The 14,635-nt window shown below is 43.5% G+C and overlaps 1 protein-coding gene across 2 annotated transcripts in view; it reads left to right on the top strand.

Annotated features, from left to right (window-relative positions):
* Window positions 1–14,635, top strand: part of DNAJC18 (DnaJ heat shock protein family (Hsp40) member C18) — a 27,625-nt gene extending 12,990 nt beyond the window's left edge. For both annotated transcript variants that reach the window (XM_029942018.1, XM_029942017.1), the window contains 5 exons: window positions 2,096–2,281; window positions 3,418–3,530; window positions 4,518–4,627; window positions 7,379–7,551; window positions 12,506–14,635. In XM_029942018.1, coding sequence (XP_029797878.1) covers window positions 2,096–2,281; window positions 3,418–3,530; window positions 4,518–4,627; window positions 7,379–7,551; window positions 12,506–12,630 — 707 coding nt within the window. In that variant the 3' untranslated portion in view covers window positions 12,631–14,635. The remainder of the gene's footprint in view (window positions 1–2,095; window positions 2,282–3,417; window positions 3,531–4,517; window positions 4,628–7,378; window positions 7,552–12,505) is intronic.

Here is a 14,635-nt window from a genome sequence, read left to right as displayed (position 1 = left end):
TAGTATCTGCAGCCTACTTTCAAATGGTTCAGCAAAAGAAATGTATACATACTTTAAGTATGTATGTATGTATGTAAGGTTGAGGGAAGCAATATGGCAAAATGCTAAAATTGATGAATCAAGGGTGTTATTTACTATTTTTTCAACTTCTCTGTTGATTTGGAATTTTTCTAAAGAAAAAGTAAAAAATGATAGCTCTGAGAACATCTTAAAAGTCAACATTTAGGGGCGCCTGGGTGGCTCAGTCGGTTAAGCGCCGGCTTCGGCTCAGGTCAGATCTCACGGTTCGTGGGTTCGAGCCCCGCGTCAGGCTCTGTGCTGATGGCTAGCTCAGAGCCTGGAGCCTGCTTTGGATTCTGTGTCCCCCTCTCTCTCTGACCCTCCCCTGCTCTCACTGTCTCTGTCTCTCAAAAATAAATAAAAACCATAAAAAAAATTAAAAAAAAAAGTCAACATTTAACTCAAAGGATAATCTCCCTTTATTGATGTGCCATTGTGAATCTTATTCTCCCCATAGTTTCAGAAACAAATAGATAATCCACATCGTCTTTACACCTTCATGTAAAGTACCTCACAGATCAATGCCATATCTATGAGAAATCAGTCAGATTTCAAGGGATGTGATATTGAAGCAACTCTAGTTAGCCTTTTTTGTTTGTTTTTTTCTGGTTAGCTTTTTTATTGCTATAAACATTTAATATAATTTCCTCACTAGAAGAACCATAAAGAAATGTTCCTTCCGACTTGATTAAGTCCTTCTGGCTTAAAGGCAGGGAGTAGGGATATCTTAAAGATTTGTTTTTCAAGGTTTCTTTGATTAGTGGTACTGATTTATGTTTAAATGAAATGGAACAAAATTTGCATATTTGTGCATAAGGAGAAGAGGATGATGGTTGGCATATATAATCTATTCAGTCTTTGATTCTTCACTGAGACATTGGAGATCTATTTCTTAATTTCTTTTTTTTAAGTTTTTAAAATATTTTTTGAGAGAGAGAGAGACAGAGACAGAGCATGAGCTGGGGAGGAGCAGAGAGAGAGGGAGACACAGAACCCAAAGCAGGCTCCAGCCTCTGAATTGTCAGCACAGAGCCCGACGCAGGGCTCAGGCTCACAAACCATGAGATCATGACCTGAGTCAAAGTCAGACACTTAACTGAGGCACCCCATATTTATTAATTTCTAAAGACCACTTTCTAAAGTAAGCTGAAATAGGACTGTGATTAGTGAGCACTTTGCTTTTATTTATTTATTTTTTAAGTTTGCTTGTTTATTTTGAGGAGGTAGAGCAGAGAGAGAGAGAGAGAGAGAGAGAGAGAGAGAGAGAGAGAGAGACAGAAAATCCCAAGCAGGCTCCGTGCAGTAAGCGCAGAGCCTGACTTGGGGCTCAATCTCATGAACCATGAGATCATGACTTGAGCTAAAATCAAGTTGGACACTTAACCAACTGAGCCACTCAGGTGCCCTGAGGACTTTGCTTCTAGCCAAGCAGTAATTTTACCGATTATTTTATTCAGGAAACTGTTTATGACTTCATGTTAAAATACCACTGCTTAGGTATGAACTGTTTTGAGCCATAAAGTAATTGCTCTCAAGTGAAATAAGGACACATTTTTTTTTTTTTTACTGTTTTTATTTATTTGAGAGAGAGAGAGAAAGACACAGCATGAGCAGGGGAGGGTCAGAGAAAGAGGGAGACACAGAATCTGAAGACAGGCTCTAGGCTCTGAGCTCGCTGTCAGCACAGAGCCCAACGTGGGGCTCGAACCTATGAACCGTGAGATCATGACCTGAGCCGAAGTCGGACGCTTAACCGACTGAGCCACCCAGGCGCCCCAGGACATACTTTTGATAAATGAAAGCATTAGTTTTTAGTTCATTTTGAGTCCAGTATTGCTTCTGGCTTATCAAACTAGATTGTGGGAAATGTCAAGGACAAGAACTCTGGTGAACTTTCTAGGCCCAAGCACCTTTCCCTAGGCCCCTTTGAAGTCATCCACCCTCGACAACTCTGGGCTCTTCATTGCTACCACAGTGATCACCCTCAGCTACAGCAAAGACTGTGTACTCAGGTACTTTTGGATTTCGGTTGCAGCTATAGGAAATGCCTTCGCAGTCCTGAGTAATCCTGACAAGAGACTCCGCTATGATGAATATGGAGATGAACAGGTGACTTTCACTGCCCCTCGAGGCAGGCCTTACAATTATTACAGGGACTTCGAAGCAGACATCACTCCAGAAGAGCTATTCAATGTCTTCTTTGGAGGACATTTTCCTACAGGTTAGTATTTCAAAATTTTCACTTAAAATTTTATATTTCTCTCTATATCTCTATATCGCAGCAAGCTCCTGTGTAAGGATCTGAATAGAGAGACTCTTAGAAAGAACAAAAATTTGGAACCAGATGAGCCTGAGTTTGAGGCAGGTCTCCAGCCTCCAAGTGTGCATGATTTTAACTAAATCTCTTGGTCCCTCTGATCCTGTTTCCTCACCCAAGAAATGGGGCAGATAACCTCTACCTCACAGGCTGCTACAAGAATGAGATTTATAAGTGCTTAATAAATAATTGCAAGATGCCTATTATTATCCTTATTGTGAAATAGCAGTTATATAAAGATAAAAGTTAGAAAAATACCCTAGAGAGTTGGAAGTTGGAATAATTAAATGTCCAGGAAGTAAATTGAATTTTCTGAGTTGCTATTAAAGATACTAGTAACATAATCTGATATTGGGCAAGGAAGCAGACATGAGCATATAAGACAGGATTCATGGCCCAAATGTTCTTTCTTTACTAAAGACCTTTTGGGGTTCTCTCACTCACTAGTTACAAAGGACTGTTTATTTACTTATTCCTTATTTTGTTTATTTGAGAGAGGAAGAGCGCATGAGTGAGTAGGGGAAAAGGTCAGAGGGAGAGAGAGAGAATCTTAAATAGGCTCCACACCCAGCACAGAGCCTGATGCAGGGTCACAACTGTGAGATCATGACCTGAGCCAAAACCAAGAGTCGGAAGCTTAACTGACTGAGCCACCCAGGTGCCCCACAAAGGACTATTTAAATAGAGGCAGGAGAGCTAAGTACATTCCATTTCAAATTGGTTCACTTGGCTTACTTACTGTTTTATTTTTCTACTGAGTAAAATGGGACAATACTTTACCCTCAGAGAACCTAGCTAGGACAAAAGACCCTAGAAAAAGCAAGGAAGGAGTGTTTGCCATATCCTGTACTATGTCTTTCTTTTTTTTCTTTCTTTCTTTTAAATTTTGCATGTGCAAGCATGATTTTTATTTTATTTTATCTTTTTTAAGTAATCTCTATACCCAATTTGGGGCTCAAACTCACAACCCCTAGATCAAGAGTTGCCCACCACCGACTGAGTCAGCCAGGCACCCCACTATGTTTTTCTTTCTTTTCCAGGAAACATTCATATGTTTTCAAATGTGACAGATGATTCTCACTATTACCGCCGGCGGCACCGGCATGAGAGGATGCAGACACGGAAGGAAGAAGAAGAGGAGGAAAAGCCTCAGGTACTGAGGGAGGACAGCACAACTACCGCCACAAACACTAGAACTGAGCTGTTTTTAAGGCATATATGACCAGGATTTAGAAGTTCAATGTGAGCTATGTTGTTAAAATGTGTTTTAGGAAAGTGGAGGCGGTGGGAGGGAAAGATGGATAACTGGCCCAAATGGGCCAGAATGGTACCTTCCTTCCCACCCATCCTTTGGCGGCTATTCCAGGAAATCAGTTCTCCTGTGGGGTGTCTTGATCAAGGTTTTCTTCCCTGCAGAAAATAAGAACTCCCTTCAAAATATGCAGAACTAAAGGGAGTTTAACGTAAGGGATCTAGGGAGTCTCATGAAGCTCAAGGGCAGGACGCCTCATGACAGACGGGAACCAGAAACTAAGGCACCCATACCGCTTTCTCTCCGTGACTATTTGTGGCCAGATTGTCTCCACTTCTCCTGCCTGTCTGCATCTGCTTTGTTCTCTCTAAGCAGCCTGGCTTATTCTACCTCCTCTTGCAAACAGCCAGCGTACACTGCCTAAGAGTGTGTGTCCTTCAGGTAACTGCCTAGTGGTGAACAGTGATGAATCTCAATTCCAAATTCCTAGGAGGGAGAATGTGATTATCCCTGCTTGGATTAGATGTCCCCCAGTCCATCCAGCTGTGGCCAAGGGAACAAAGCTTCATAATACTAACATGGCCCTGAAAGGGTCACAGTCTGGGCAGGCTCACCCAGAGGCGTCTGCTTCTTTAGTCTTAGAAAAGGGGCTGCATGAGAATTACCGTGTGTCAATGCAGGTCGTGGGTGGGTCTCCTTCAGCCTTCTCAGCACAGAGAACAGAGTGTTTGGTACTTCTCAGCACAAAGGACAGCTTTCCTAGAAAAGCCTTGGGCTTTGTGCAGTACATTGCAGTAATGTGTATTTTCTTTGGGAAAACTATCTATTTTCTATAAGCTTTATATTAACAAAGACTACTTATACCAAATATTTTTTCTTCTTTTTCAGAATACATATTCTGCATTTATTCAGTTACTTCCAGTTCTTGTGATTGTGATTATATCTGTCATTACTCAGCTGCTAGCTGCTAATCCCCCGTATAGTCTATTCTATAAATCGTAAGTCAAATATTTTTAAATCTTTCTTAACAACAACCTGGAGGCTGAAAGACTTGAATGTTTTGCTAGTACATTGCTAACATTTCATTTCCCCTTTGTAGAAAACACTGATTTTATGTTTAAAGGAACAGCAGGATAGTAATAGAGCAGAGACTCAAAAATACTCTTGGCAGTTTCCTGTGTGCTCAGGACATGGATTGTTTTGTTCTATAGCGACATCATCTGATCAGCCGCAGAATAGCAGCAACTAGTTTCTGAAAGATGAATAGACCAACTCCAGTTTCAGATTAAATTATCATACCATGTGAGATTTGGAAAGGACCATATTGAGCTTGCCATCGAATCGCCAGACCCCTCTGGGTCAGGAACGTAGTAGCTGAGATCCAGTAATTATTTTCAATTTAAGTAATTGCAAGAATAGGACATTTATTCATGATGAGGCTACAAATTCAAACCATAGTATCACATTTCTTTGCTTATGCTGAAAATATAGAAATGCACTGTAATGTTTGTGCTGCATGAAAATGATGAGCTCAGATAGGGATTTTTTTGTTGTTGTTGTTTCTTTAATTAATTATTTCATTTAAGTCAGTTTGCAAAGTTTGGTCCCCAGACCAGCATCATCAACATCAAACATCTGGCAACATCTGGCAGAATGTTAGAAATGCAAACTTTTTTTTAATTTTTATGGTTTTTTAAATTTAGTTTTGAGAGACAGAGAAAGACAGCGCGAGCAGGGGAGGGTCAGAGAGAGAGAGGGAGACACAGAATCCGAAGCAGCCTCCAGGCTCTGAGCTAGCTGCCAGCACAGAGCCTGATGCGGGACTTGAACCCATGAACCATGAGATCATGACCTGAGCCAAAGCCAGCCGCTTAACCGACTGAGCCACCCAGGCGCCCCAGAAACGCAAACTTTTAAGCTTCACTCCATGTATACTGAATCAGAAACTCTGAGGATGAGAACTAGCAATCTGAGTTTTAATAAGCCCTCCAAATAACTCTGGTCCATATTAAAGTTAGAGAATCACTGGATTAATTATTTTAAGTTAAATGAGAAATGAGTCATTACTCATTATTATAGTTTAGCAGACAAAAACCTTACAAAAAGGGGTCACCTGGCTGGCTCAGTCAGTAGAACATTAGACTCTAGATCTTGGGGTTGTGAGTTCAGCCCCACATTGAGTGGGGAGATTACTTAAAAATAAAATCTTTAAGAAAATTCTTTTTTAACATTTACCCATTTTTTGAGAGACAGAGTGCATGAGCAGGAGAGGTGCAGAGAGAGAGGGAGACACAGAATCGGAAGCAGGCTCCAGGCTTCAGCACAGAGTCTGATGCAGGGCTCACACCCATGAACCATGAGCTCATGACCTGAACTAAACTCAAATGCTTAACCAACTGAGCCACCCAGAAGTCCCTTAAAAATAAAATCTTAAGAAAAAAGTTTCTTTTAAATTTACGAACTGTGGAAGCCATAGGGCAGTACATAACAGGAAAAGTCTTTGCAGGCAATCACTGTAGAATGAAGACTATATTCTAGATCAGTATCTTCATTTTACAGAAAGGAAAGCTGAGAATCAGAAGTTCCTACTATCAGATCACACTAGCCTGATTCCCTCCACTTCCCAACTTCCCGTGTTCCCATTTGCTATCGCTACCCCCCTTCTTGTGCAGCTAATGGGGCAGGGAGGAACTCGCCCTGCCAACATCTTCCCAGAAGGGCGTGGGAGAAATCATGGCCTAAACACTTGGACATTAGCAAGATTCTTCAGTAGAGAGATCAAAGGAGAAAGCGGAGGAAATGTCAAATATACTTTAGTCAAGATGGAATTTCTCTAGTTTGAATAAAAGTAGCTTGGATTGCAGCGTCTGGTTGGCTCAGTCGGTTAAGCATCTGACTTCGGCTCAGGTCGTGATCTCACAGTTTGGGGGTTCAAGCCCCGCGTCAGGCTCCGTGCTGGCAGCTCAGAGCCTGGAGCCTGCTTCCGATTCTGTGTCTCCCTCTCTCTCTGCCCCTCCCCTGCTCATGATCTCTGTCTCTCAAAAATAAATAAATGTTAAAAAAAAAAAAAGTAGCTTGGACTTCGCACGTTGCTACCACATCATTTTCACTTAAATGTGAGCTCCCTTATATACTTCCTTATAATTCCTGTTTAGTTAACCCAGACCAACTGATGTTTCTGAGCACCATATGCCATTGGACAGCTTAGACCCACGCAGAATTAGTACAGAAGCATCGCTGAAATCTTTTGTCTGATATTTTTGCAGTTCTCACTCACCAGCTATGTGTGAAGTACTTTTTATGTGTCCTAAAAATTGATACCAGGTTGGTTCTAAGCTATCTGGTTATGTGTAAATAGTTTACAGTAGCAATCAGTTCATTCAACCAGCATTTACCAACAGCCTGCCTTGTGCCAGGTACCATGCTAGGTCCTGCACAATATACAAAGTTGTTTTAAACATTCAGCATTCAACTTTTAGCACAGAAAGCAGTATAAGAGAGGTTAATCCTTTAAGAGAATACAGTAACTACACCGAGGTTGAATTCACAGTATGAAATGCTCCTATGAGGATGACATTACAGTCACTACTTTGCTAGGGAAATAATAAGAGTTAGGTGTACTAGACAATGACATTTGGCATCTGCCCTACGAAGATGTGATTACGGCCATGATACCTGTGCCACCCGGTGCTAAGAGTGATACTGCCGAGTATAAAAAGCTTACCTGAGACTCTCTCTCCTTGTCTCAGGACCTTGGGCTACACCATCTCTAGAGAAACACAGAATCTGCAGGTGCCTTACTTTGTGGATAAAAACTTTGAGAAGGCCTACAGAGGAGCATCTCTACGGGACCTGGAGAAGACGATAGAGAAGGATTACATTGATTACATCCAGACGAGTTGTTGGAAGGAAAAACAACAAAGTAAGGTGTTCTCGAAGGGGCTTTTACCGGTGGTTGTGCTGCCAACCGGAGGCATCCCCAGTTTCCCGATCCATTCTTTCTCCTTGTTTGAGTCCCACATGTTTTTGTGGACAGAGGCCCATTCAGGATACTACGAAAAAAGTGAAGTTAATTGACAGGATCCATATGGCCAGGACTCTGAAACCTTAAGAACTTAGGCAGGCAGCCTTCGTATGGCTCTGAGGGTCTACCTCTCTCTGCCCATCTGCCCCCCACCCCTCTCTGCCAGCTGCCTTCCTTTGCTTCTTCAAGCTTTCCTCCCTCATAACCTGGCTTTGCCCTGGTTGGCTTTGATTGCTGCCTTCCTCGTCGCTCTCCCAGCTTCCACAGCCCTGCTAGTTATTGGCCCCTTTCTATATCGCAAGCTTCCTCCCTCAGTCCTAGCTGGATGGTCCAGTTTTCTAATTCCACACAGGGAAATCTGATCCATCCAGCCCAAGTCTTTGAGGCAGACCAAAAGCCAGCTCTGGTTGGCTGTGGCCACATATATCAAAAGTGGCCCCACCTGGGTCTGCCCCTTCAGTAAGGGTGGCTTTGAGCAGGCCTTCCACCCCTTTCCCTCTCTGGATACAGTGGGAGTGACAGGGTCTGCCAAGTGGCTTCCAGTTCCAACTGAGTGTTAATGGGGAGTGTTGGTAGCAGGGGTGGCCCTGCCTCTCAGCCAACAGGTGCACTTTTCATCCCACTTGAATTCCACAGATACACATACGCAATCACATGCACACCCTTAATACCTGTATCTTACAAAAACTTGGCTTTCATTAATTTTTAAAAAGCAAACTAACTCATGTTTTAAACAGTATTACTGGATATTATCAAAAGTCTAACAGTGCCTGATAAAATTAGCTCTTCTGTCATGGCGCTACTAACCCCTTGCTGACCAATCATGCATCCCAGCCCTACCCCCAAGTTAATCTCTCCTTCCTGTGTGTTCTTAAAGCACTTTGTTCATCCTGCTAACACAGTACTGTCCTCAGTGTTAGTGTTCTGTAGGTACATGTCCGGCTCCCTCCTGGACCATGGGCTCTCTGAGGATAAGAGCCATGGCTTACCAATCTCGTGTCCCAGGCCCCTGGCACAGTCCTTGCTTCAGAACAGGTGTTCAATCAATATCTTTTGAAGAGAGGATTCTCAGGACTGGAAAACAATAAAATGTTTGTGGACTAAGAATCACACAGGAGGGTTAGTTTCCTCACCCTGGTCTTTTGGGACCTTGTCCCTGCCCTCTATTTCAGTAGGGCAGAGCCCACCTGGACCCTCAGGTGCACTAGGAGCTTGATAGGCAATCACCGTGGAATGAAAGGGGAAATTAAGCAGGGGGCAGTTGGTTCAAAAATTTATTGGAAAATACTGAAAAACCTGAAGGGTCAGGAATTACCCTACCTCGTGTCAAACAAGGTGTTGCAAGTTTCAAAAATCAGGAAAGAATTTTGGAGCAAGAAAAGGCTTTTGACAGAAAGGCATTTAATACATGGCTCTACACCACGTGAAGGCCACAGTGTGTATCCTAAAAGTCCCCATTGTACTGTGCCCTGGAGGGTTTTGAATTTGTTGCTTTGCACAAGAACTGGATGAAAATCTGCATTTCACATTCAGACACCTACCCACCCACGTACACTCCCTAGCTGGAGGTGTACAAAGATCTTATGGTAAGGATTACATCTAGATGGTTTTTAGGCTTCTCCCCCATCTCAATGAGCCTAGCTTCAGGGCTTTGGTCCTCTCTGGGTATAAATAAGAATCCAGTGGGTAAGCATGATGCATCTACCCACAAGTTCCAGAGGATGATCAGCACACACCCTTTAAAAATCTATTTCTGGCATTTAAGGATGGTGGCTGTCCAGAGTCTCCACACGACCCAAATGCCATCTGAGAATGAGCGGCATCTGCCCTCCAGATCCAGCAGCAAGTGCAGCCAACAAGGTTAAATTTAGCACTTGGAGGTTGTAAAAATAAACCCATTTGAGAACAAAGTTCACTCTTGGCAAAATACCGAATGGAAACTGTTTTTAGCAAAGTTAGCCATTGTCTTTTTAAATCTTTTGTTCATCTCTTTTTTCTGGTTTGCTGTACAGTGCTTAATCTGAGTGAATTTCTGTGAGTAATGCCTTACTATGAACACTGATTGCCCTGTTTACTCCTTCACAGCTGCATCTAAATAATAAACCCAACACCAGGGGAAGTGGCCACACCACTGGGCTGGGCCAGACAAAAGTAACAGGCAGGATCTGCCTCCCAGCCTGACAGAGCTAAGCTGAGATCCTGGCCCTGCCTGGCAGAGGAGCGCTTCTTTCCATGCCCTGGAGCAGGGTAGCACAGTGGGAAGAAGCTTAGGCTTGGAAATGGGGATAGACTGCACTTTCCCCTAGAGACGCTGTATGGGTTATAGAAGATATGATGCTTTGCGTGGTGTCTGGCACATATTAAATACCTGTCCCTGATGGGGTTCAGGCCTTGCATGGTCTTGCTAGACTGGATGCAGAACTGTCTCATGCTGCTAGATCCTGAGGGTGGTTGGTATTCCTTGTGGTCTTCTAGACCACGTGAGAGCAGAGTGTTCTTGAGAGGCTCTGGGACGTGTTTTTTTATTGTTTGTTTATTATTGAGACAGAGGAAACAGAGCATGAGCAGGGGAGAGGCAGAGAGAGAGGGAGAGACAGAATCCGAAGCAAGTTCCAGGCTCTGAGCTGTCCGCACTGAACCCATCACGGGGCTCAAACTCACAAACCGAGAGATCATGACCTGAGCCGAAGTTGAATGCCTAACCAACTGAGCCACCCAGGCATCCCTCTGGGATGTGCTACTTAAGCAATTTGCCTGAGTCCGTTTCCCTGGAAGCCTCAATACTCTGTCCCTCTATCACACTGGCATTCAGGGCAAGGGAAACATTTTGTGAAGAAGAAAAGCTGTTCCGTTGATGTCCCTTCCAAAGATTTTTTTAACTTAGAAGTTATACGGAATTTTAACAGTCATAATATGTCAAAATTAACGTATTAGTTGAATTGACCTTTTACTCATTGAGGGGCAAAAGCATTCACTGGCAGTTTGGAGAGAAGTTTCTCTAAGCCCGGTAATAGGCATTTGGGACTGGTTCCTTGAAACACTGACATTGTTGCAAAGTCACTGCTCTGAAGCAGGGGTCTCAGCCTCTGGAGCGTTGAAACCTGGTTTTAATGAACTTTATGAATAGCTGTGTGATCGTTTAAGAGCATTCATATATGTAGAGTTTTCCTTCATCAGCTTTTTAGCATGGGTATCAGTGTAGAAAATAGTAAGAATCATTAGTCCTTAGTGTCTTGTAGAATAAGATTCCAGGCGATGAGCATTTAGGTAAGCTCAGCAAACAAAAAACCTAAGGAAATGATTGCAAGGAAAAACAAAGCCACTGAATCTGTTCTGTATACTGGCGTAAGCATAAATGATTTTACAGAGACCTCTTGAACAGGCTTCCTACGTGCCGGAGAAGCCAGAGAAATGGAGTTAGTGCAGCGGGTGGGCCACAGGAGAGGAGGGCTCTCATTTGGGTGTGGCACACGTCCTCCAGGAAGCCCTGTCACCTGCGAGCATGACTGTGCCAAGGCAAGCTCCGGCTAGCAGGCACTGCGGGCACCCGCGCCAAAGGGTGAGGGCACATTGTTCTAGGGCTCAGGAGACACACTGCTTGCCAAGCAACTGCTGGGCTAGGGCCCAGGCTCTGAGCCTCCATTGTAGAGGGAGGGTTTTCATGCATGGCCACCCCTCACCCCAGAGTCCTGCACTTAATCTGCACTATGGGCCTTACTTGGTGTAAATAGAATCATTGTGAGCAGAAATGCCAGACAGTGTTTTGTGTTGATAAAAACTTATTCAGAAACCAATGCCCATTGTTCTCCCTGGCTAAGTATTAATTCCTGTTTCTAGTCAGTTTGCTGATTAATCAGACAGGTGCCTCTCGTTCCACCAAGAAAAACAAAATCTGTTGGCAGGATGATTCAGAATGGATAGACATATTTCAAAATGGTTAAAATAGCATTTTCAGAAGTATGGTCCTTTACACACGGAGTAGCTGCCTGCTGTCGAGGCTTTCAGAAGCCACAGGGCCCATCCAAGCGTTCCATCCTGTTAATGCACAACACGTCTCTGGGGGTGCTTTTCAGGCTTTCCTTCCTAAGAACGTCTCTGAAACTTGACAAAAGAATGAAAAATAGAGGCAGCCAAACCACCGTTGAGTCAGGAAAGACAGAGGAGATTATATTCTGGTTAAAAATAGAATGACCTTCTCCACCATGAAGAGAAAATGAAATTCATTTAGTCAAGGAGACAAAGGTCACCGAATCCAGATGCTTTTACTTTTAAAAGAGCCCAGCTGCCTTTGGCCTTTGAGTTAGGGACCCCACATGTGGCGAGGGAATGAAGAAAGCCGCCAGCAACCTGGCCTTCTATAGAAGGCATACCCACTGGAGGGAGGCTCTGTGTCAGTTAGCATGTATGAGTTATGATCCAGCAACGCAGGGGACAGAATGGAGCAGCTGTCTTTGTTTCAGATGACAGGAACGGGCGACTGGCCTCCATTCTCTCCCGACTGCCATCTGAATGCCATTCGTAGGAAGGCCACGAAATGGAGTCTCCTCTTACTGCACACGTGCAATGTTTCCTAAGTCTGGTGCCAAATGTTCTATTGATATGAACTAAGTCCGGCGTTTTTATAATCGAGCACGGATGCTGTAGGACTCTGGGACCACAGGTGTCCTTTAATCCTTAGCACCTGGTGTAGTGTAGCTGCCGGATTCATGTTTCTTGAATAAATGAGTAAGCATTCCTTAAATTTAACTAAAAGAAAAAGCATTAAATAAAAGGGGCTTTGACTTCAGAAATAGTGAAATGAAACAAAGGAGGTCAACTCTCTTGATGAACTGTTCCCTCTTTTACCTTTCAGAGTCGGAATTGACAAATTTGGCAGGATTATACAGAGATGAACGATTGAAACAGAAGGCAGAGTCGCTGAAACTTGAAAACTGTGAAAAACTTTCCAAACTTATTGGCCTACGCAGAGGTGGCTGAGAGAATGATGGCCCTACACAGGGTCGGGGTTTTGCTACTTGTTACTATTTATGTTCCTAATTCCATTTTATAATATAAAATTAGGAAATGATGAACATTTTACAACTTGCTAACTTTGGTGGGCAGAGTCAAAGGCACTTGAGCATGGAGCCAGATTTATCAGCACAGAGTCTTTCCTGGGGATTTGCTCCAGGGGCCATGAACAGTTCATCCAAATTGAATTAACAGCAGAGCGTTTGATGTAGCCCCCCTGGTCCAAGCCTACCCTGCCTCTAGGATTCATCCCAGAGCAGATCTCCGTTTTCTTCTTCCTTCCCTACTTCAGTTAAATCTCAATACCTAGTCGTTCTAGGTGTAGCCACAGCCGCTGAATATTAGTTGTTTACCATGTGCACCAAGAACGCTCCCTCTCCCCTCACAAAAATCATCATGTCCCCTAGCATTCAGCCCTTGGAACATGTTTGCATTTTCTAAGGGGAAGGTAGAGAGATGTCAACTATTACAGACAATAGTTCTCCCACTTGACTATCTCTGTTTAGAGTTACTAACATTAGCAAACTGCCTGATTTGAGTTTCTTGTACTTCCTTAACCCTCTCTTTTGTCGAGGGTCCAGAAAGTAAAAGCTACTGGGTGAAACAGTTCCATGGACAACTCAGCAGCAGAAAGCCAGGGTCCGGGGAGGAAGGTAAAACACAAGACTGAGTTTCCTTTTGCAGCATGACTGACCAGAGTCCCTACACCCGATGGCAGTATAGTAGGCAGACCTAAGAATAGGCATTGTCAGCCAACCAGGATGGTTACTCAAATCTAGAGCTAGAGGGGAAAGACCCTCTTTCTGTGGCTTTGGATGGTATTGGTTCCAAGCAGTCACTATGTTTAACCCAGTGTCCTACACTTTGTGATATGAGATGCTTTTCCATGTAGTCAACATTTATTGAGTGCCTGGTATGAAGAAGGGGCTCCCACATATATTTTCTTGCTTTAACCTCCTTATAACTCTGTGAAGGAGACATGTTACTTTTTGGTTTTTTTTTTTTAATGAAAGAGAATATTGGCCCAGACCCAGTCATACAATTGGTAGTGGCAAAGCCAGGCTACTTATCAAGTACGAAGTGTGAGATCATTCCCATTTCTCTGATGATCCTAGCCAGACTGTTAAGGCATAATCTTTCCCAAGGATGCCCCAGTCCTCCCTGACCTTATGACTCTGTATCCTTTTTATGACCGTCCTGTATTCATTCAGGACACCTTTTTCCATGGTCTTTCAAAGCAAGACCCTCTCTATAACAATTCTGTATACAAAGCAAGAGATCCCTCAAAGGCAGGCAGCCGTTCCCACAGGTGGCAAGGAAGACGCAGGCTGTTGCCTTGGCCCTGTGGTTCTGGGCCCTCTTGTCTAGTGAGCTGCCAGGACTGAGCTGCCTAGATCATTATGAATCAGAACCTGGCAAATCAGTAGGAAACTGTAGTCTGCACTTCACGTTTTCTTCAGGATGGAAGGAAAGTTCCTTTATTAAAACTGATTTCCAAAGTAGAGTTTCTCCTTTCAGATTCATAGCCATGATTTAGGCAGATGTCTCTAGTATGGTTCAACATGGACATTCCACAGGGTTAGGAGGTGGGTCTAGAGGTGATGAGAGGATCTTTGGTGGCTGGTAGGGGGCAACTCCTCAGCTGTGGGGAGGGAACATCTCCAGAAATGCCAGATTTTGTTGTCCAACTAAGTCTGTCTTCCTGGTTTGGGGGACTTCCTTGATCTTTTCTGAGTAAGTGAGGGGATTTACACTACACAATATGTCTGAGCCAAACGGGCTTATGGAAAGTTATCCTATACACATAAACAAAAGCTCTTCCCTCCCCAGCTCCAATCTCTGCTAGAAAATGGGCCATAATTAAATTGACTTGACATAGATTTCGTGGTAGAGATGAATTATCTGTGATGATACTAAATAGAGGCAGAACTAACGCCATTAAATGTCAGGTCTCTTGTCTGTTTTTAAAGCA

Source organism: Suricata suricatta, chromosome 6 (genome assembly GCF_006229205.1).
Source record: "Suricata suricatta isolate VVHF042 chromosome 6, meerkat_22Aug2017_6uvM2_HiC, whole genome shotgun sequence".
Taxonomy (NCBI): Eukaryota; Metazoa; Chordata; class Mammalia; order Carnivora; family Herpestidae; genus Suricata; species Suricata suricatta.
The sequence above is the reverse complement of the archived record's forward strand: the minus strand, read 5'-3'. Positions and strand labels throughout refer to the sequence as shown.